The 22132-nt window shown below is 68.3% G+C and overlaps 4 protein-coding genes across 5 annotated transcripts in view; 3 read left to right on the top strand and 1 right to left on the bottom strand.

The window, feature by feature from the left end:
* Window positions 1–1469: 1469 nt before the first annotated feature.
* SORBS3 (sorbin and SH3 domain containing 3) lies at window positions 1470–6247 on the top strand. The gene is made up of 19 exons (XM_080634510.1): window positions 1470–1659; window positions 1739–1844; window positions 1938–2164; window positions 2236–2299; window positions 2493–2598; window positions 2673–2757; window positions 2835–2876; window positions 2984–3070; window positions 3468–3523; window positions 3768–3883; window positions 4050–4127; window positions 4195–4274; window positions 4365–4411; window positions 4516–4630; window positions 4709–4834; window positions 5047–5448; window positions 5535–5602; window positions 5687–5793; window positions 5874–6247. Exons 1-19 carry the CDS (start codon window positions 1552–1554, stop codon window positions 5933–5935), a joined length of 2082 nt encoding a protein of 693 aa, XP_080490636.1. The 5' UTR covers window positions 1470–1551; the 3' UTR covers window positions 5936–6247.
* Window positions 6248–7586: 1339 nt separating this feature from the next.
* PDLIM2 (PDZ and LIM domain 2) lies at window positions 7587–11725 on the top strand. Its single transcript, XM_080634619.1, has 9 exons — window positions 7587–7922; window positions 8275–8426; window positions 8735–8804; window positions 8885–8970; window positions 9044–9086; window positions 10678–10823; window positions 11094–11239; window positions 11309–11402; window positions 11479–11725. Exons 1-9 carry the CDS (start codon window positions 7830–7832, stop codon window positions 11672–11674), a joined length of 1026 nt encoding a protein of 341 aa, XP_080490745.1. The 5' UTR covers window positions 7587–7829; the 3' UTR covers window positions 11675–11725.
* Window positions 11726–13815: 2090 nt separating this feature from the next.
* LOC308230056 (uncharacterized protein C8orf58) lies at window positions 13816–15450 on the top strand (the record flags this gene model as incomplete). The annotated part of the gene is made up of 5 exons (XM_080634508.1): window positions 13816–13861; window positions 14385–14932; window positions 15024–15096; window positions 15181–15284; window positions 15367–15450. 5 exons carry the CDS (start codon window positions 13816–13818, stop codon window positions 15448–15450), a joined length of 855 nt encoding a protein of 284 aa, XP_080490634.1.
* Window positions 15451–19020: 3570 nt separating this feature from the next.
* The window catches only part of BIN3 (bridging integrator 3), a 35066-nt gene continuing 31954 nt past the window's right edge, over window positions 19021–22132 (bottom strand). For both annotated transcript variants that reach the window (XM_080634518.1, XM_080634519.1), the window contains one exon: window positions 19021–20030. In XM_080634518.1, the coding sequence (XP_080490644.1) occupies window positions 19884–20030 (147 nt within the window). In that variant the 3' untranslated portion in view covers window positions 19021–19883. The remainder of the gene's footprint in view (window positions 20031–22132) is intronic.

Here is a 22132-nt window from a genome sequence, read left to right as displayed (position 1 = left end):
GTCCCGCTCCCGGTGGGGCCCCCCCAGAGCCGGCGCTGCCCCCCCAGCAGGTAAGTGCTGGCGCAGGGACCGACGGGGCCCCCATGGACCAGGCTCTGGGGGATGCAGGATGGGGCCGAGCCCCACGGGGCTGCGGGAGGGCACAGGGGATGGGGCGGCAGAGCCTGGGGTGCCCTGAGGGGGGGTTGGAGTCTGCGCCCGCTGCCTGCGCCCGGGGCGCTCATGGCTGTTAATTGTGTGCTGACGATCGCTAATTACAGCCCCGGGGGCTGCAGAGCGGCAGCGAGGAGCCGAGGGGTCCTCAGTGGGACGCTGCGCGATGGGGCCCCAGAGCATCAGCGAGAGGGGAGGGAGGGAAGAGCAGGGGCAGGGGTGTCCCCGGGCGGTCCCTGGGCGCCTCTCACCCCACAGCGGTGTCAGGAGCCGTTACATGGGGGTCCCGTCCCGCCCGTGCTGCAGCCCGGAGCCGCGGTTCCCATCCCGCGTTCCCGTCGCGCTTCCCTCGGCCCCCTCCCCGCTCCCTGTTTGCGCTGCAGGGCGGGGAAATAGCAGCGATTTCACGGGCCTCGGCCCTGGCGGCGGGCCTGGAGCTGCGACACGTGCCTGGGCGGGAGGGCACCGGGATCACGGGATGAGGGCGGGAGGGATGGGGGTGATGGGATGGGGGTGATGGGATGGGGGGGTGATGGGATGGGGGTGATGGGATGGGGGTGATGGGATGGGGGGTGATGGGATGGGGGTGATGGGATGGGGGTGATGGGATGGGGGGTGATGGGATGGGGGTGATGGGATGGGGGTGATGGGATGGGGGTGATGGGATGGGGGTGATGGGATGGGGGGTGATGGGATGGGGGTGATGGGATGGGGGTGATGGGATGGGGGGGTGATGGGATGGGGGTGATGGGATGGGGGTGATGGGATGGGGGGTGATGGGATGGGGGTGATGGGATGGGGGTGATGGGATGGGGGGTGATGGGATGGGGGTGATGGGATGGGGGGTGATGGGATGGGGGGTGATGGGATGGGGGGGTGATGGGATGGGGGGTGATGGGATGGGGGTGATGGGATGGGGGGGTGATGGGATGGGGGTGATGGGATGGGGGGTGATGGGATGGGGGGTGATGGGATGGGGGTGATGGGATGGGGGGTGATGGGATGGGGGGGTGATGGGATGGGGGGTGATGGGATGGGGGTGATGGGATGGGGGGTGATGGGATGGGGGGGTGATGGGATGGGGGTGATGGGATGGGGGTGATGGGATGGGGGGGTGATGGGATGGGGGGTGATGGGATGGGGGGTGATGGGATGGGGGTGATGGGATGGGGGTGATGGGATGGGGGGGTGATGGGATGGGGGGTGATGGGATGGGGGGGTGAGGGGCTTGCCCATCGCTATGTCCCACACTGAGGTGGTGTCTCCCCGATGGGGCTGGATCCGTCCGTGCTGCGGAGCTGGTGCTCTGAATGTGGCCATGGACACTGGATGGGAGCACCCCTGACGCAGGGGTGGGACCCACAGTGAGCGCAGCCGCATTCCCACAGGACTCGGGCCATGGCGGGCCGGCTCCCGGCCCCCGATGCCAGCCGGGATCAGGGCACTGAGGACACCCCTGGCTCGCACCCGGCACCGTGCGTGCCCCCCCAGCGCTCGGCGATGCGGGTGAGTGGGGACCTGCTTCACCCCCATCCCTTTGCCCCCGGCGCGTTCCCCCTGCTCCAGCCCCTTCCTTGTGCTGCAGGTTCCCATCATCCACCACCACGGCTCCAACACCCTGAACTTCAACTTCCACAACCCAGAGGCCCCTGGTGCGGCTGAACGTGGCCGGGGCCCCCCCAGGAGCTCAGGTACCACCACGAGCATCCCCGAGCATCCCCAAGCATCCCCGCAGCGATGCTCAGCAGAGGGCAAGGGCTCCCCCTCATCCCCCTCATCCCCAGCGAGTGACTGGTACCAGACCTGGCCGGCCAAGGAGGGGAGGATGCGCAGCCCCCCAGCACCGCCTGGCCCCACTCTCAGCACCAGCGCTGCCCCCCCCGGCCCCCGGCCCCCCCCGGGCTGGTCGGCAACGTGGACCAAGGACAGCAGGAGGCGGGAGCGGCGCTGGGTCAAGTACGATGGCATCGGGCCGGTGGATGAGACCGGGATGCCCATCGCCTCGCGCTCGGTGAGCAGGGGGCACAGTGCTGGGGGTCAGCCCCCCCCGGCACCCCCTGACCCCCCGCTGTGCCCCCACAGAGCGTTGACCAGCCCCGGGACTGGTACCGCAGCATGTTCCGGCAGATGCACCGCAGGCTGCCTGGTGAGGAGCCACGGGAGGGTTTGGGACGAAGGGAGCTTAAAGCTCATCCAGCTCCAATGGCAGGGACCCCTTCCACTGGAGCAGGGTGCTCCAAGCCCCTGTGTCCAACCTGGCCTTGAACACTGCCAGGGATGGGGCAGCCACAGCTTCTCTGGGCACCCTGTGCCAGCATCCACCTCCTCCATCCCCACAGAGCCCGACTGGGACCCCCATCCCTGCCCCACGGGTAAGCTCAGCTCCTCGCTGCCTCCGTCCCCCCCAGCGCCTCAGATGAAGCCGACCGTGCCCAACGGGGACTGGTGAGTGCAGCGCGGTGCCCGGGGGTACTCATGTGTGCAGGGCGCTGGGGCTGAGCCCCTCCTGCTTCCCACAGGCCCCCCTGGGGTGTCACTGGTGCCACCGCGGAGCCCGGCAGCATCTTTGAGTATGAACCAGGGAGCTCCTCGCTGCCGGAGCAGGTAGGAACGTCCTGCCCGGGGGATGCTGCTGGGCACCACGGTGTGCACAAACCTCACCAGCCCCTCGCCCTTTCCAGCCCCCGGCAGCGGTGCCGCCAGCGCGGGCTCGTCCCATCGAGGTAAGCTGGGGACCAAGGGGGTGGCAGTGGGGTCCTGGTGCCTGTGTCATGGGACGAGGGGCGCGGGCAGAGCCACCCTCGCCTGATGCAGCCCCATCCTGCCCTAGGTGCTGCTGGAGCAGGAGCTGGAGCAGCTCAGTGTGGAACTGGACAAGGACATGAGGGCCATGGAGACACGATGGGAACCCTGTCAGGTATCCCGGCTTCATCCCTCCCGCGCTCCATGGCCTTGACGGGATGTGGAATGGGGATGGGATCTCCATGCAGCTGTGCATGCAGCCATTGCACGGGGATGCAGGCAGGCATGGATGCGGGCAGGGCTGGATCTGTGCACAGCTGGGTGCGGGCAGGGGTGGATGCAGGCAGGGTTGGACGTGGTCAGGGCTGGGTGCGGGCAGGGCTGGATGGGGCACATCCGGATGGGGCACATCTGGCCGGTACCACACGGCCGCACCGTGTCCGAGCCCGTGGCCGCGGGGCGCTAGGACCCTGTCCCGGCGCCTCCCGTCCCTCCTCGGCGCTGGATTCCTGCGCTTCCCGCCCGGCCCCGGCCTCCCGGATCATCAATTCCCGCTCCCGCCCCTCCCGCAGCGCCCAGCGCCGGCTCCCGCCGCCCGCGGCCCCGCTCCGGCCCCCGCGGCCCCGCCGTGAGTGCACCCCGGGACCCGCGAAGGGGGGGGGCAGAGGCCTTGGCCCCGCTCCGGGGCTGTGGGGCGGGGTTGGGGCCCGCGGCCCGCACGGGGGGGTCCCGGCGCCGTCCCGGCTGCGCTTGGATGGGACGGGGCGGGCGGGGCCGCGCCGCTTCCCGGGGCCGGGACGCAGCGTCCCGGGGCTTGGCGCGGCCCCAGGGAGGCGCCCGCGGGAGCCGGGATGCGGGGGGGCCCCGGGAAGCGGAAGGGAAGCGAACACCGGGGGGATCGGTTCAGCGGCGCGGGAGCCCGGGGGGAGCCCGCAGCTCCCTCCCAACCCAGACCGTGCCCGGCTCCGAGCTCCTCCTAGGAGCGGCCGTAACTGCGCAGGGGCCGGAGGGGAGGCCGGGGGAGGGCGCTGGGCTCCGTGGGTGCCCGGGGCGGGTTATCCATTACCCAGCGCCCCGGCAAACTTCGGACTGGTCCCGCCCGGCTGCCTCCGGGATGGGGCGGGCTCGGAAGTCCCGGTGCGCCCGGCCTTGAGCCGCTGCCCCCCGCAGGACCCCGCGGTCCCGGCTGCAGACCCCGGGCATGGAGCGGAGCCGCGCAGCCCCCGGCAGAGGTGAGCCCCCCCCCAGCCGGGCCGTGGGGCGCCCAATGGACCAGGCTGCTGACCCCCCCCTTTACAGACACCCTCCGGCCAGCGACCCTGCCCAGCCTGCCCGACGTGGGGGACCCCGCAGAGGCCGTCAGGAGGGAGGAGAAGAAGGTGAGGCCGGGGTGGTCCCATCCCATTCCATGGGATTGGGAATGGAGGGGATGGGGGAGCCCTCCTCTGACCCCACTTCTCCCTCCCCAGATGAAAGCCGCTCGCCTCAAGTTCGACTTCCAAGCCGAGTCGCCCAAGTAAGCGCTGGTGCTGCTGCAGTCCCCTGGGGGGCGGAGGGGTCCAGGGATGGCACCGGGAATGCTGGGGATGGGCCGGCGACCCTGAGCGCTGCTGCTCGCAGGGAGCTGACGCTGCAGAAGGGAGACATCGTCTACATCCATAAGGAGGTGGACAGGAACTGGCTGGAGGGTGAGCACCACGGCCGCGTGGGCATCTTCCCCTCCAACTACGTAGAGGTGAGCCCATGAGGATGGAGACGGGGGGGCAGCCGCGCTGGGCATCCAGTGCTGACCCTCACCCCGGTGTTCCCCCAGATCCTGCCCTCCACGGAGGTTCCCAAGCCCATCAAGGCGCCGACCATCCAAGTGCTGGAGTACGGCGAGGCCCTGGCGCTCTACAACTTCCGAGGGGAGCTGCCGGTGGAGCTCTCCTTCCGCAAGGTACCAAAACATCACCTCAGCACCATCCCCTCCACACTGTGCCCAGAGAAGCTGTGGCTGCCCCATCCCTGGCAGTGTTCAAGGCCAGGTTGGACACAGGGGCTTGGAGCAAGCTGCTCCAGTGGAAGGGGTCCCTGCCCGTGGCAGGGGTTGGAGCTGGAGGAGCTTTAAGCTCCCTTGCAGCCCATCCCGTGGCTCTATCCCGTTGCCAGGGCGAGCGGGTGTGCCTGGCGCGGCGCGTGGACCACAACTGGTACGAGGGGCGCATCTCCGGCACCAGCCGCCAGGGCATCTTCCCCGCCACCTACGTGCAGGTGCTGAAGGAGCCGCGGGTCAAATCCAGCTCCGAGGATGTCCCGCCCTGTGCCAGCGCCAGCCCCCGGCCCCCCGCTGCCTCCCCGGCCCCACAGCGCTCCCCCGGCCCCCCCCTGCCCACCGGCTCCCCACGAGCATCCTCCCCATCGTCCTCCCCCCGACACCTCATCTCCGCCTTCCCCTCATCCCCAAAGCTGCCCCATAGCAGCGCCCCAAACCCCTCCCTGGCCCCCCGCAGCCCCCCGCACCCCGCAGCCCCCCACCAGCAGCCGTGGCGCCCAGCCGGTGCCCCCGAGCAGGTGAGTGACGCCCCAGCACCGCACCCAGCACCGGTGGGGCCGCGGGTGCCGAGCTGTGACCTGCACCCATCCTGTCCCCATTGCAGCGCGCAGCCTCCGGCGCCCGCCCCGAGCCCGCCCCGTCCTACAACGGCTCCGAAATCCAATGGACACCGTGAGTGGGGCCGGGAGCGGGCACCGCGTCCCCGCGTCCCCGGCGGGGGGTGGCACTCGGTGGCCTCGCTCTGTGGTGTCCCAGGTACCGCGCGCTCTACCAGTACCGGCCCCAGAACGCGGACGAGCTGGAGCTGCGGGAGGGGGACCGCGTGGACGTGATGCAGCAGTGCGACGACGGCTGGTTCGTGGGTGCGTGGCAGCGCCATGGGCACGGGGATGCTTTGCCCCCGTGGTCCCTCACCCCCTCCCTTTGCCTCCGTCCCCCCCAGGCGTGTCCCGGAGGACGCAGAAGTTCGGCACTTTTCCCGGGAATTACGTGGCTCCGGTGTGATCCGGGCCCTGGGGACGAGGATTCCGGGCACGCTGCTCCCTGCCGCATCCCCTCCGGGTCCCCCCATGGGGACAAAGCGCCTCCAGCTGCCGCCTGCCCCTATGGGGCTGCTCTAACAGGGACCCAGCCCTGCACAGGGGGGTCCCCGCAATCCAGTGCCTTAACCAGACCCCTCCTCGGTGCCTCGTGTCCCTCCGTCCCGGGGGTGACCGTGCCTCCCCCTCCTCTCCGGCAACTGCCCGGGGGGTCCTGGCCGGTGCTGGGGCCTGACCATGACGGCTCTGACCCGAGGTGTTGGTCCGGGGCCGTGCCGCGCACCTGGGAGTTGTGGTTGCTTCTTGTCCATCATTAAAGCTCAGCTCAACCCAATGCTCAGCCTGGTGGGGACAGGATGGGGCAGTGCCCATGGGAGATGTGGGGCAGGAGCCCACAGGACGCTGCATGGGGCGGTGGGGCTGCACGCTGGGGATGTGGTGGCCCCCCATGGGGTTGTGATGCTGCGTGGAAGTGATGCTGAGGGCACACAGGGATGGGCAGGGCTATGTGGGGCTGCAGCGGTGCGTGTAGGGGTCTGCGGTGGTGCCTATGGGGCTGCATCCGGACACGTGGGACCCCTGGGCCGGTCCGCGCCCCGCGCCGTGCGCCCCGTCGGGGCGGCCGTGCCCGTAGACGGCGCTGCCGAGCTGCGGCCCGGCCCCGTCGGGCTCCGCCGGCCCCTTCCGAGGGGGAGGCGCCGCTGCCGCGGGGCCGCGCTCGGTTCCGCCGCCCCACGGGGCCGCCGGCTCGGTGAGTGCTGGGGAGGGACGGGTCCGGTCCCTCGGGGATGCGGGGCTCGGGGGCGCTGCTCCGATGGGCAGCGGACGGGGGTGCGAGCAGCGCTGTCCCCACGGCCCCGTCAGCGCCTGGCAGCCGCCGGCAGCTCCGGATCGTGCCAGGCACCGCGGCCACAAAGGCATCGCCGTGCCCGGGGTGCGGAGATGGACGGAGCAGGGGATGGGGGGGCGCAGGAGCAGGGGTGCAGCACTACCGGGGGTGCCCAGCCGGGTGTTGGGGTCCCCGGGGTGCCAGACCTCAGTTCCCGGGGGTGCTGAGCGGGGCTGGGCATGGGGAGCGGGTTTGGGGTTTCCTCCCGGCGCTGCAAAGCCCAGCCCAGGAAATTCTTCGTGGCAGCCTCTGAAACCCCTCTTTGTGCACTTGGGAAGTTTAAAATGCCTTCCCCGGCGGTTGCGGCTGTGGATGGGGTGCTGGGATGAGGATGGGTACCCTACTCCTGCTGTCACCCTGGGGCTGTGCTGGTGGGGCTGTGCCGGGATGGGTGTTGAGGGGACCAGTTATGCCAGAGCTGGTATTTAGTGGATGGTGCTGCCCGTTCCCATCGACCCCATCGAAGTAAAGGGCTGCTGGGGACCCCGTGCTATTCCCAGGGGATGCTCAGCATCCTTTACCCGTGTGGGTTTGCTGCAGGAGGAAGGGGGGGGGTTGGTTCTTGCAGCCCTGGTGCGCAGCAGGATCCTCCCCTCGCCAGCCGCATCCTCCCCTCAGACCCCTCTGGTTTGGCCTTGCCGTGGCCAAACCAGCACCGATTTCCTGCCTTGCCCAAGGCCCCGGTGACCGCGGCTGCTCCATCCCCTGCAGCCGCAGCCTCGCACCCCTCGGGCCCAGGGGAGGGCTGGAAGGGGAGGAAGCCACCAAGAGCCTTGGCTGGGGACACCGGGGCAGCAAGAGGAAGCTGCCGGCACCCTGTGACAGCGCGAGGGCGCGGGTCCCCTCCCCGGAAGGAAGGCGCTGTTGGGCTCCATCATCCCCGTGCAGGGCGCAGGGTCCCTCCTCTGCCCCATCCCCTCGGCACCCGGGGTGTCCGGACCCTGCAGCCCCTGCCCAGCCACCCGCTGCCATGCCCGTGACCATCACCCTGCCCGGTCCTGCCCCGTGGGGCTTCCGCATCACGGGGGGAAGAGATTTTGGGAAGCCCATCACCGTCTCCAAGGTAGGAGCCCCCCCCGGGCCCTGGGGAGGGATGCTGGGGCAGGCTCCGTACCGGGGCTGCTCCGGGAGCGGGTCCTGTTTGGTGACCTTGAGGGATCCTGCTCCATGGGGATGGGTGATGGTGGGAATGGGTTCATTGAGCTTGGCAGGGCCGTGCCATGTTTCCACTATGGACCCCATCCTGGGTTTGGGGACCACCACGGAGCTGGCTGTGCCCATCTGCGCGCTTGGGGACGGTGATGCACGAGGGCTGCACGATGCATGTGTGGGGCTAAGGGGTGGCAGGGAGGGGGGGGGTCGCTGCCCACAGCACCTCCAGGATAACACCGGGCCCATCCCCATGTCCCATGGAGGTGATGGAGCACGGGAAGGCGGCCGCGGGTGACCTGCGCCCAGGGGACATCATTGTCACCATCAACGGGGAGAGCGCAGCAGAGATGCTCAATGTGGAGGCGCAGACTAAGATCAAGCAGAGCCCAGGGCAGCTCCGGCTGCAGGTGGAGAGGTGGGTGCTGCGCTGGGGGGACCCAGCCACGGCCGAGCCGGTTGTTTTCCCTTCCAGCAGCTCCTGGGGCTCCGCCATTCCCATGGGAGCCTGTCCCGGGTCTGTAATTAAGGATCAGGCAGCGCTGGCAGCCGTTACCCGGCCAACTGGTCCCAGGTGGGGGCCTGGGGGTGCTGCAGGGGAATCACAGACTGGTTCGTGTTGAAGGAGACCTTAAAGCTCATCCAACCCCTGCCAACGGGCAGGGACAGAGCGGCCACACCGCGGGCTCCTGCATGCAGGAGCTACCACTCTCCCTTGGTCCCCAGGTCCCCGGTGCCACCTCTCAGCCACACCAATGGGGACACCTCACCGGAGAGGCTGGCAACCCGCTTCCAGGTAAGCCCGGGGCAGCCCCCGTGCCCTGCACCCTCATCCAGGGCCGGCTTCAGCTGCTGGCATCTCCTTCCCGTCCCCAGGATGCGCTGTGGATGCAGGAAGAGAGCCGGGGCCTGCGGAGAGGCTCCAGCCCCGCATCCTGCAGCCCCCTGCCCGGCAGCGGAGGGTAAGGCTGGATGGGGTGGGCAGGGTCCGGGCAGGGACAGGGATCTCCTGATGGCTCCATCCTCTCCCCACAGCTCACAGCTCATGGAGGAGATCTCTTGCCCCGGCCTCTGCCAGGTGAGCAGGAGCTGGGGGCTGTGTGGGGCCAGGCAGGGCTGCTGGGAGGCATCTGCGCAATGTCAGCTTTGTGATCCCGAACCCTCCCCCTGGCACCCCGAAACCGTCCCCTTGGCACCCCGAAACCACCGCAGTTCGCAGCCCTGCTCATCCCCATCGCAGCGCCACCTCCCAGCCCGCTCTGCCCCGGGGCCGGCGTCGTGCCGCGGTGCCGCCGGTGCCTCCCCGCCGCGCTGGCAGCGCCCCACGGGCACCGGCTCCCTCCCTGCGCTGTTCTCGCTCCTACCCAGCACCTCCCGGCAGCGGCGCCGGCCGGGGGAGCCCGAACCAGTCTGGGGAGGCGCAGCCGCGGTGCCGCAGCCCCGGGTCTGGGCCTTGCAGGGCAGGGCCGTGCCCGCGGTGCCCGGGGCCCGGGATGCTTCCCTCGCCGCCTGGACCGGTCCCGGGATGCCCGCGGTCGCCCCGTCCCTCCCCGCCGTGGTTTCGAGCGGCTGCGGTGCCCCGCGGGGCAGCCGCTGGCTCCGGGCTCGGCCTCTCCCTCCTCTCCCTCATTCCTCGCTTTCTCTTTTCTTGTTTTCCAAGCCCAAATTGGGAAGCGCCGTGGCCCCGAGCGCGGCCCATCCCGGCTGCCTTTGGCCATGGCCCTGCTGCCCCTGGCTCCTCTGGCCGCACGCTCCCTCCTTCCTCCCCACATCCGTGTTTGCTTTGGTGCCGGCCCCAGAGGGGTCCCTCCCTGCCCCAGAGCCGCCTCCATGGGGCTGAGGGGGGCTGTTCCCGGACCCCTGCCCGAAGGGGCAGCGAGGGAAGGGCTGCCCTTGGACCATGCTTTGTGCCACATCCCGGTGCGGGCTGGCGCCGGGTACTGGTGGGGATGAAGCCAAAGCGCTCGGCTCCACCCGTGCCTAAGTTTAGCTCACCCTTCACTTGCCTGGGACCCACAGAGCCCTGGGGCTGCCCCTCTCCGCCTCTGCAGGGTCCGGGCACGGGGTTCCTCATCCCCATCCCGGGTTTGCATCTGATGGCGGCTGCTCCCGGGAACATCGGCTTCCACTTATCCGGGTTTCGCCTTTCCTGCCCTGAGTAGGAGCAGATGCAGGGAGGGGATGGATGCAGGCGCGGGGTTACCAGGGTGGGAGCGGAGGGATTTTGATTCTCAGCCTGGTTTGGATTGAAGGGACCTTAAAGCTCCTCCAGCTCCAACCCCTGCCACAGGCAGGGACCCCTTCCACTGGAGCAGCTTGCTCCAAGCCCCTGTGTCCAACCTGGCCTTGAACACTGCCAGGGATGGGGCAGCCACAGCTTCTCTGGGCACCCTGGGCCAGCGCCTCAGCACCCTCACAGGGAAGAGCTTCTGCCTAAGAGCTCATCTCAGTCTCCCTTCTGGCAGGTTAAAGCCATTCCCCTTGGCCTGTCCCATGCTGAGCCATGGAGCATCCCTGCATCCCTCCTGGGGACCACCCATCCCTTTGGGGACCAGGGCTTGGAAGAAGCCCGTGGGCCAGGTCTGGGTGTCCCCACGCTGTGGGGCTGCTGCAGCACCTGCACCCCCCGGCACCCAGCACCTCACCCAGCTCCTCTCACCCCCTGCCAGGAGCGAGGAAGCCTCAACAGCTCCCCGGGCTCTGCGCTGCCTCCACCCCCCCGCCCACCCTCACCGGGGCTCGGGGCCCCCCCAAACTCCTGGGAGACCCCCAGGGAGCGGCGCAGCTCTTCGTCCTCTCCCAACCCCTGCGGCAGGTACGGAGCGGGCTCGGGACGCACACAGCGAAGCCCCAGCCCCACGCACCCATCACAATGTGATGGCTCAGCACCCGCGGGTGCTGCCGTGCTGAGGGAGCCCATGCAAAGAGTTAACCCCCCTGCGGTGCAGGTCGGGCTGTGGGAGGGACGGGGCAGGCTGGGGCAGCTCCCCAGGGTGGAGGAGCAGGTAGGGGGTGGTTTGGGTGCAGCCCCATGGACCCAAGCGTTGGGGTGCTGGGAACCACCCCCCGGGGGCCGCTCCCGCAGCCCGGGCTCGGAGCCGGCCATGAGGCGCTTGGAGGAGGACTCCGAGGTGTTCAAGATGCTGCAGGAGAACCGGGAGCTGCGGGCGGCCCCGCGGCAGTCGAGCACCTTCCGCCTGCTGCAGGAGGCGCTGGAGGACGAGGCCGGAGGTGAGGGGGGCTCGGGGGGCTCTGCGGGGCGCGGGGCGGCGCGGCCCTGACGGCCTCGTGTCCCCGCAGCGCCCTTCCCGAGCCGCCTCTCGCCCAGCGCCCGCAAACCCGCGCCCGGGCTCCCGAGGCTGCCCGCGTGTGAGAAGTGCGGCAGCGGCATCGCGTGAGTGGGGCCGGGGGGGGCCCCGCGCGGCCGGGTCCGGGCTGGGGGCAGGCGGTGACGGCCCCGTCTCCCCCAGGACGCAGGCGGTGCGCATCCAGGACGGGCGGTACCGGCACCCATCCTGCTACGCCTGCGCCGACTGCGGCCTCAACCTGAAGATGCGGGGACACTTCTGGGCCGGGGACGAGCTCTACTGTGAGAAACACGCGAAGCTGCGCTACCAGGGCCCCCCCGGCGGCACCAGAGCCCCCACGGTGCCCCCCCACTCCTGAGCCCCACGCTCGGGGCGATTGGGGAGCTCCCCGCTGCGTCCCCTCGGGCACCCCAAGAGCCCCATTGCTTTGGTAGGGCTGGGGTCCGGAGGGGGCGTTGGGTTGGGGCTGCTGGTGGGGGGGGTGAGCTGCAGCTGCCCCCTTTGCCCTTGCTGTGTCTGTGTGTGTGATGAGCTTGGGTTAGTTCTCAGCCTGGGCTGCAGCAGCTGTATGTGCCCAGGGGCGCAGCAGGGACGTAAAGCGGGGGGCACAGGGATGCTTGAGCACTTAGGTACCGGAGAGGGGACTGGCACCGCTTTGTGCACTGACTGCAAAGGGCTTCTCCGAGCAATTAAACCAGATCTCTATATAAAGATAATATATATTTGCTCCGCTCCCGTGTGTGGTCTGTGCAGGGCGGGGGGGGGGGGGCAGAAGCATCCTGCACCCTCCCAGGGCTCGTGGTGGGAGGGGATGCAGGCAGGGACCCCAAACCCTTCCTGCCTGCACCCATAGCAGCAGTGGGGAACTGATGCAAACCCCCCGCCCGAGGGCTGGGGGGGCCCTGCGAGGTGTCGGGTTTATTGTGAGCTGTTGGCCGGGCCCTTTGTCCTGCAGGGCTCAGGTGGGCTCTTATCGCTGCTCTCCTCCCTTCGTTCCTGTTTGCACGGGGATGGGCCCTGCCGCTATCAGCAGCTCCCGGCCGAGATTAGGAGAGCACCGACCCCTTCCCACGTCCACATCCCACATCCCGTGATCCACATCCCAGCGGGGACAGCCCAGCCTTGGTGCCCGACCTGTGCCTGGGGTGTGCTGCAGCCCCCGTGCACCGCAGCTCGCACCATTGAGACACGGGATGCCCGCAGCCCCTTGCTGGCAGATGGGGGGGGGCTGCCCATGCGCTGCCCCGGGGGTCCCTCCCCTGCCAGCGCCGTGCAGGCCCCTGCGGTGCTCAGCGCTATCCGGATGCGGTGGCTTTTAGAATGGGGCTGGGGGCAAAGGGGCTGCTCGGGCAGGGGGCGGCCCCCCCCGTCCTGCCCCGCCCCGGGCCCTGCCCCATAAAACGGCGCAGGAGCAGCGGGGCCGCCCCGTCCGCCCTGCCCGGTCCTCCCGGTGCTTCCTGCCCGGTTCCCGGCTCCCCCCGCCCCGGGATGCTCCGCCGCCGCGGAGCCTTCAGCGTGGAGCCGCTCCGGGGTGAGTCGGTGCCCGCCGGGTATTGGGGACCCGCACGCAGCTTAGGAGGGGTTCCCCAACCTGGGGAGCTCGTGCAGGAGGGATGCTCTGGGGTCCCTGCTCTGGGGTGTCTGTGTCGGAAGGGGGCCTGGGTGTCCCTGGCAGCCCCAGTTGACGGTGTTTGTGCTGAAAGGGGTCTTTAGGGGTCTGTAGACCCTGATTCCTGTCCCCTTGCTGGGAAGGGCCCAGGGTGCTGGGAATTCAGATCAGGTTTTGCCTTGCACTGTTGGGCTCATGGGTCTGCACTGGGGTCCCCTCGGGGCGCCCACAAACCCATGGCCCACCCTTGTGTGCCCTCAGCTGGGGCTATGCAGGGACATCCCCCCCAGCACCGAACTCTGGGGGTCTGAGGACTTGAGGGGGGGGGACCCCCAGAGAGGCTTTGAGCTCTGCCATGATGGGAACCCCCTGTGCCCCTTACCACCCTATGTGGCCCCCATTCCGGTGGCGATGGGTGAGAAGTAGCCCCATAGCACATGGTGCCACCCGGCACAGCCCATGGGAGCTGGGTGTGTGGGAGCCGCTGGCCCACGGCATTGCTGGAATTCGTGCCGCTCAACGCCGGGATTGTCCCCCCGCAGCATCCCGGATCCGTCCCCATGGGGGGTGCGCAGTGAGAGGCTCCAGCCCCTGGGTCCAGCGGTTTGGTAGGAATTCGGGATCGAAGCCACCCCAAGCCCAGAGCGGGGTTTCCCGGTGTATCCGGAGCAGGGCTGTCGGCTTCCCGGTGCCCAAACAACCCAGTGGGGTGGGAAGGGAGCCCTTAACCACCGGCTCAGCCAGTATCACCGATCCCAAAGCCTGCAAGGAACCAGTTGGGAACCAGTCCTGTAATGAGGTGCCTCTGGATCCAGGGCCTGTCTCCGGCTGGGGTGGTTATAAAAGGGAGCGCCGGGAAGCGCGCCCGGCACTCGGCTCCGGCGCTCGGGATGTGGGGTGGCTCCCGCGCCGTCTGGAAGAGGAGGTTCAGCTGCTGTGAGTGCACGGGGAGGGGGTTCGGGGGGGGGGGGGGGAGGCAGCTCAGTTTGGGTGCCCCGGAGGTGCCAAAGCTTCGCTCCCCACCTCCATGAGCCCCTTTCTGCTGTGGTTGGGCCGGGTTGGAGCCGAGGTCCCTGTTGATGCTCTGCGGGGCGATGGGGGCTGCGTCCCTGTGCTGCCCCCCATGCTGTGGGGATGAGTGCGAGGAGCTGGTGGTCCCTGGAGCCATCCCGTGGTGGGAGAAGGATGGAGCCCATGGCCCTGCTTGTGTCTGGCACCGAGTTTGAGCAGGGTGCAGAGGACGGGCATGGGGCCATGTTTTGGGGAGCAGCAACGTGCTGCCCTCCTGTGAGCATCCCTGTCCCTGAGGAGGGGCTGTGGGGACCCTCTGGAGAGGAGCCCATGGGCAGGGGGGCTGTGATTTGCTTAGGGGGCACGGCTGGAGCCGCTGTGGGGCTGTGAGCGGTGGTGGGGCCGTGCCCGGGACCCCCCCATCCCAGCGCCTTCCCTCTCCCCGCAGATGGTCCCTGGGAGGCGGCAGAGAGCTGCGTGGTTCACACCTCGGCCAGCGTGTACCGGCGGCTGCAGGAGAGCCCGCGGGGGGGGCTGAGCACCCCCCGGGCCGGGGGGCAGCTCCTCAAGTGCGAGTCGGAGGACTCCGGGGTGGAGATGGGCAGCACCGAGCATTCGCCGTCCCCCCCCGCGGGCTCCGAGAGCCGCTTCCCCCTCGATGGGCTCGCACCGGAGCGGACCCCGGCGGCGGAGGAGCCGGACACGGAGCCCCCCCGCCTGCCCCATAGGAAGCTGGCGCAGGCGGCGCAGCGCAGCCGGAGGCAGCGGGTGCTGGGCCGAGGCCACCGCGGGGCCGCGAAGCCCCCTCGGGAACCGGAGGAACCCGCAGCGGAGCGCCCCGGGGATGCTGCGCCCAGCGGGGCTGAGCCGGGACAGGGGCTGCGGTACCTGGAGCACGTCTGCCAGATGCTGGAGCGCTTGGCCAAGCTGCAGCAGGACAACCGGCTCCTGCGGCAGCAGGCGGAGGGCACCCAGAGCACCCGCCCGGACGCCACGGTGAGGGCCGGCAGCAGGCGGGGCGCGCAGGGACCGGGTGATGCTCTGCGGGGGTATCGCAGCTCACTTCCATGCTGATCTTCACCTACAGCACAGCCGGGATGCAGCCGTGTGGAAGGGTGAGCGGTTCCGGCCGCGCTCCTGCTCGGACAGCCAGGCTGCAGGTGAGCAGGGTGGGATACGGGGGCTGTGGGTTCATGCCCTGTTGGACCCCCCCCAACCAGCTTTATCCCCCCGTCCCCTCGCAGCCCCTGACGCTGCCCCGTGCCGCAGGACATGGGGGTACTCGGCCAGCTCCCCCAGCCTGCTGGACCCCACCGACAGCGCGGCGGCTGCCCCGGCACCGGACAAGGTAACGGCTGGGGGGGGCTGTGGGGTGATGGAGCGGGGCTCCCATGGGTGCCGCCCCCTCTGACCCCTGTGTCCTCCCCCAGGACGGGCGCTCGCACTGGGGCCGGGTGAAGGCGCTGCTCACCCGCCTGACCCGGCGCTCGCTGCGGGGGGGCCGCTGCAGGTAGGGACGGGGCCGGGGGGGTCCCGGTCCTGCTGCTGCCAATGGATGGAGGAGCCGCGCTGCGCCCATTGCGTCACACCCCGCCGTATGACGTCACACCCGCCCGGGGCCGGCCCCCGGCCCGGTGCCCCCCCCACCTCACTTTTACACCCAAATAAAACTCTTTTCACTGCTAAAGAGGCGGCTCTTTGAAGGGTGACGTCATGTGCTGTTGGGAGGTGACGTCACTCCCAACGCCGGCGTGACGTCACTCCACGACGCGTCACGACCGCATCATTTCCGACGGCTTTTTCCGCTCCTTTTGTCCTCCCGGCCCCGCTCCCAGCACCCGGTGCCAGCGGCGCCGAACCCCCCCCGGGGCCTCCCCTTCCGGACCCGCTCCATGGGGCAGGACGGGCTCCGGGGGGAGGTCCCGGTGCCTTGGGGGGGCTGAAGCTTGTTCCTCCCCGCTCCTCACCGAGCGCCGCTGGAGGGTGGAGAACGGGGTCCCGGGGGGCCCGCACCGGAGCGGGGCTGTTACCGGCTGTTACCAGCGCTGGGGGGGGACGAGGAGGGTTTCTCGCAGTTGAGGCGCGGGGGGGCTGCTCCACCGCTGCGGTTTGGTGCTGATGGAGCCTCTCTTCGTGCCGTCGGGTCTGCGTGGTGAGGGGCCGGGTACCGCACGATGCCGCTGGAAGCAGCGCTCAGCCCCTGCCAGGCGCGCTCCGAGCGGGTACCCCCCATCCCCTCCATCCCCGCTCTTTCCTGCTGATCTGCTACCGGGACTTGGTTGGTTCCCATCCCAGCAGCGCATCCCGGAGCCTCCGCGAGCCTCCGGATCCCAGCGCATCCTCGGAGCATCCTGCATGCCAAGTGCTCTTCCCGGGATTGGTGAGTGCTCATCCTCCCCGGGTACTGCGGGGTGGTGGTGGGGGTCCCTGGGAGCGGGATGCGGGGATGCTGGAGGGGTTTGGGTTCCTGGATCCCTGTTTCCCCCTCCCCAGCAGTGAAAAGAGGGTGGGTATTTAACCTGCCAGAGGGGAGACTGAGGTGGGATCTTGGGCAGAAGCTCCATGTTGATTCTATGACCCTTTCCTCACTCCCTCCTTGAGAGATGCCCGGGCTGAGGAGCAGAGGGCAGGAGGGACTCAGGGAGATGCTAAGGACAGGGATGGGTGCCCCTGTCCCCCCTCCCCTGTGCTTTTGGAGCACTGAAACTCACCCGGGCCAGACCTCGGGACACGAGGCCCTTTCCTGGTGGTGCTCTGGCCATGCAGTGATTGCTGGGGGTGGGTATTTGTGGTCAGGGAGGACCCAGCACCGTGGGGGCTGCTTTGGGGTGAGCGGCTCAGAACAAGCTCAGATGCCCTCAGCGCTGTTCTCTGCCTCCAGCCCCCTCTGCAATGCTCCAGCAGCATCCGACTGCCCCACGGGATGCCTGACCCCATAGGAGGATGCTGAGGATGGTCTGGAGGATGCTGATTCTGCTTTTGGGATTAAGGTGAGGAGGAGAATGGGGTCTTGGCATGGGGGCCTGTGACTCCTTTCCCTTGTGATGGCCCCGCTGTCCCTGGATCACTTGGAGCACGGGAAGGCTCCCAAGCACCCAACAAAGACAACGGTGGTGTGGATCCAGGCGTGTGCTGCTGCTGGCAAGGGTTCATTCACCCAGTTTTGGGGGAAAGAGCATAGGTTTTGGTGTAAGCTGTCAGTTGTATTCGGGGCTGGACTGGCTGCAAAACCCGGCCAGGGGCCTTGTTCCCAAAGGGAATGTGAGCTTTGGGAAGGAAGGGGACAGTCAGGACACTGCAATGTGACTGAGTTCACTGCCTGTGCCTGCCCAGTCCCTGCCGGGGAGGAAAGCGGATGCTGTGCTCATCGGTACCAGTCCCCATCATGGGATGGCCTCCTCCCGATGCTGACCTGGTCCTGGTGTAGTGGCCATTCCCACGGTATCCAGATGGGAGCAGAGTTTGCACCGCTGGGGTTGAGTTTCCATCGGTGCAATCCCTCTCTGGAGCTGGAAGGACAGCAGGAGGAGCTGATGGCACAGAGGAGCTGGGCTGAGAGCAGCTCTGGGCTGCAGGGGGACAGATGGGTGCTGCAGGCGATGGAGGAGGCAGGGTGCTGGGGAGGATGCAGGGGGGATGTCAGAGGGCTCAGATGGGTTTAACCCAGCTGCAGACGCAGAGGAGCTCCGCACTCCCCCTGCCATGGGCCTTTGCTGCTGAGGGGCTGGTGCAGGGTCTGCAGCCCCCCCCATGGCACAGCGTGGTCCTCGCATGGGCTCGGCTCCTGCGTGGCAGTTAAATAAAGCATCCCTGCTCAGGGTAACCGTGGCAACCGGGTTTATTTGGCTTAGACCTGGCCCGGCATGTGATGCGGTTGGGAAGGAACAGCCTGAGGGGAAGGGAGCTCTTGGCTCCATCCCAGCAGCGACCGCATGGGATGCAGAATGCGGCCCCGGGATGCTCTTGCTGTGTCCTTGCAAATGGCCTGGACACTCACCAGCCTTTCCGTGCCCTGTCAGGGCTCTGATCCCACCCCATCCAATCCTGGCTGTGGGGAGGCTTTATGGGGGTCCAGCTAAATGCTTCCTGCTAGGATTGTTGGGGCACCCTGAGCACTGTTCCTGCCATGCCACAGGGTCTGCTCTGCCAAACTCAGGTACTGGTGGTGATGGACAGAGCCAAGGGGGAGCCTGGTGCCTTGGTGCAATCGCACTTGTCCTGGGAGCATTCAGTGCTGGCGCTTTGGGGCACTTGGCCTCCTCCATCCCTCACCCATGTCTGTGTTGCAGCCCGAGGCTCTGGACCTGAGCCCTGTGATGCTCTGGATGCTCTCCAAGCCCTGTGTCCATGGGGACCGAAGGGAAGAGGAGCTCCTGGGTAGGTGCAGGGATGATGGGCACGGTGCAGCCGGCGCTGTGCAGCGGGTGAGGAGTTCTGCTTCCAGGGACGCTGCTGCCTCCTGTCCTGCTCCACGTCTCCTGCAGCACCGCGGTGCTGAGCCTGGGCAAGACGTTGCGGAGCACCCAGCTCTTACCACAGAGACCAAAGGCACGGGGTAAGGCGGGATGAGATGTGCTGGGCCGTGGGGTACCACGAGCTGCCGTCACCCCCTCTCCTCTCTTCTAGACCAATGGAGCAGCACCCACCAGGTCTCCAACAGGAGATGTCCCACAGCAGGGATGTGGATGGCAGCACGATCCCCACAAGCCTGTTTTGTCCCAACCTGCCCAGGGAGATGGGATCCCAGGCCGGGCATCCCTAGGATGTGCAGGGTTTGCTCTGACTGGTTTGCATTGAATAGAAACCTCTGAAGCAGGGAATCTTGTGTGTATTGGAGACAGGGCATGGGCCACCCAGTCCTCCCAGTGGGATGCTCCACTTGGGGACAGCCTGGCTGGGTTAGGATGGAGGGACACAAGTAGGTGCTCACTGGGAGACTCTGGATGCTGCTGTGCCCATAGCGCACCATCATCTCCATAACTGCCTCCCAGCCCCTTGTCCCACGCAGCAGCAGCCGCTCCCAGGAAGGGAGGGCTCCTGCACCACCTCCCTGTGCCGGCTGGGGCTCCAACCCCTTGTACCTGAGCGTCCATCCCTGTGCCTTGGGGTCTTCCCTGCTCCCTTTCTGCCTCTCCCCAGGGGCTGCTCCCCCCCGCACCCCCAGCGCTGGAGCCCGTGTGGGCCCCCCCGGCAGTGGCTGTTGGGGGGCTGCAGAGGGCAGCAGCGGCGCGGCGCTGGATCCGGCTCCCAAGCAGGCTCCGCTGCGCTGCCAAGACCTTTATTGGAGACCCCCCCGCAAGGAGGGGCGGCCCCGGGACCCCATCAACCCCTCCCCGCGCTGCTCCCTGGGGCTGCGCCTGCCCGGGCTGCGTTTCCCTTCTGCACCCCTGGTTCCCGGGGTACCCCCCAGCGGGCACCCCCTGCACCCCATAGCTATGGGGCAGGGGCACTTTGCCCCACTCCCGCTTAAACCAGGGCCTCGGGAGTGCAGCATCGCTTGGTGCTTGGCATGGGAGGCGCGGAGCTTTCGTCACCCTCTCCCCATGCCTCGAAGCGTGGGGTTTAAACGCTCTTCCCCTCCCTCAAGGCACAAAACGAAGGGTGCAGGAGAGCCCCCATCCGCCTGCCTGACCGGGAAGGGGCTGCGCCGGCTCCTGCCCAGGCCAACAGTGCCCTGTGCTGGGGCAGCAGCAAGTGGGTGCCTGGGCAAGGCCGGCAGCACCCAGCCTGCTCCCCGCTTCCAGCTCCCCTCTGAACCCCAACAGGAGGCAAATCCCTACAGGGCTGGATGCTACCAGTGGGGTGGGGAGGGCAGGGGCAGCCCCACTGTGCCCCCACCCCATCCCCAGGCAATACCTGGTCCTGGCAGCGCCATGGGGGGACAAAGGGGTTAAACCCCCCCAGGTCCATCCCTGTTGGGGAGCAGGGGGCAGGCGCCAGCCCCGGCTCAGTCGTCAGCCACGATGGAGAGAGCCCGGAGCTCGCTGAGCTTGGCGTCGTTGTCGCGCTCGCGCTGCTCGTCGCTCAGGCCGGGCCGGTCGATCTGCGCCGTCAGCTCCCCAAAGATCTTGTGCATCTCGGTGTAATAGACAACCTGGGGGGGCAAGGGGAGAGGTGTGGGGGGAGCAGGGCCGGGGGGCTCCTCCTCCAAGGGGTGCAGCGCGGATGGAGCCAGCCCCTCGCTCGAGCGCTGCTGGTGCTAAAATAGCTCCCTCCCATGTGTGAATCTCCCCCTCCCATTATCACAGCCCAATGTGCTTTAGGAACGCGCTGCCCTTCCCTGCTCATTCCCATCTGGAGCTGCGTGCACGGGGCTGCCCCCAGCCCCTGCCAAAGCCGGGGTCCCCATCGCCCATCACCGGTGCATCGGGATGGGAGCAGCCCCGCAACAGGTCCCCGCTCCTGGCACAGGGGCACGGGGAGCATCAGGCCTGGCAGCGCCATCCCCTGCATGCGGCAGGGGGAGGGGGTTTAATCATGTGCTAATTAACAGCGCCAATTAGCGCTGGAGCGGGAGCCAGGGGGTCAGCGCAGGCAGATGGCACCGGGCTGCTGGTGGGTGCCAATGCACAGCCGTGGTGCTGTGCCCCACAGGAGGAGGGTGATGGGGAGGCCTGGCCTAGCACTGCAGGGAGGGATGGGGAAGCGCTCCCCAGCAGGCGGAATGAGCCAGCGTGGCCCCCATCTCACAACCAAGGCTCGGTGGGCACCCAGGATCAGCCCCAGCATCCCCAGTTTGGAGACGCGGTCTCCATGGAGACCAGCTCCCCTCATCTTGCTCAAAACGATGCTTATTTTGGGCAGGGCTGAGGGGCGATGCTGGGGACCCACAGGCTCCTGCACCCCCCCCTTTCCCCTGGGTCCATCCGCACTGGAGCGCAGCGAGGGCTGCTGCGGGGCCGGGTCTCCCCACGCCGTGGGTGCTGGGTGATTCAGTGCTCATTTACACGGTGACTAACGAGCCCCGAGCAGGCGGGCGTGGGAAAGAGCCCCCCCGCCCCACTGCAGCCGCCCCCCTGCAGCCGGGTCCCCCCAAAGCACCCTCAGCCCCACGCGAGCAGGAGATGCTGAGCGCGCTGGTAACTCCCACCGCCACCAGAACCCCTGCCCGATGCCACGGGGGGCCCAGATCCCGGCGGGAGGGCTGCAGGGCTGGGTGCCGGAGCTCCGGAGCAGCCCTCCTGTCCCCCAGCCCCATCCTGGGCTCTCTTCAGTCACATATGGCCACATGGTGTTGCTGATTCCGGCACCGAATTCCAGGCGCAGTGAGATGAAGCTCCCGGGTTAGCAGTGGGAGCCCCTTCCCCAGGGATTGCCCCCGAGCCCGCTCCGTATCCAAAGCAGAGCACGCATTTTGGGTGCTGCCCTCCCCACCATCCACATGCCAGTGGGAGACACAGGGTCCCCAGGGTGCTGCAGGCTCCTTGGGGATGCTCTTCTCCCCCAGCAGAGCCCAGTGCCTAACAGCAGCACTCACGGTGCCTCGCCATGGCGTCTCCTGTGCTTTACCAACGACATTCCACAGGGATTGATCCCCTGGGGCTTTTTCCCATCCCTGCCTCTATGGCTGGGGGGATGCACCCCAAACTGATGGGCACTGGCGCCGCAGCAGCGGGGTCCTGCTGCCTGCTGCTCAGTACTTTTCCAGCTATGGATACCACATGCTCTGTCCCCATCCCATCTCCAACTCGCCTTTGAGACGGAGCCAGCAGCCCCGATCCACCTGTCCTGAACTAATCCCACTGCAGGACACGGTGTTCTCCTGATTTTCTATGGACCACGCTCGCTGCAGCCGGGCAGCGCCTGTGTTTATAGCAGCCCTCCACAAAACAAACCCCGGGGCTGCTGCCAGCACCCGCTGAGGCTCACCCCAGCCCTGCCCCAAACCCCAGCTTCTGCCCCCATTCCACTGCATCCAGGCGGGTATCGTTTTCCAGCTGGAAGCAGCGTCCCAGCGCTCACACCAGGCTCCAAATCTCCCCCTTTCATCTTTATGTGGCCACTTCAAAGCCCTCAGCCAGGGAATTCTTTGCCTCCGCTGGCCCGGGCCCGTGGGTGGACACAAGCATTTGGTGTTGGATGCTACAGCCCCTGCGAGCCCGGAGGCACCCGGTGCCGGCCACGCTGCGCCATGGGAACCCGGCCGCCCGCGGAGCCGGTCCTCAGGGCTCCTTGGGTCACAGCCATAAAGCTGCT

The sequence above is a fragment of the Psittacula echo genome, assembly GCF_963264785.1.
Source record: "Psittacula echo genome assembly, chromosome: 25".
NCBI lineage: Eukaryota > Metazoa > Chordata > Aves > Psittaciformes > Psittacidae > Psittacula > Psittacula echo.
This window is presented reverse-complemented; position numbering and strand designations above follow the sequence as displayed.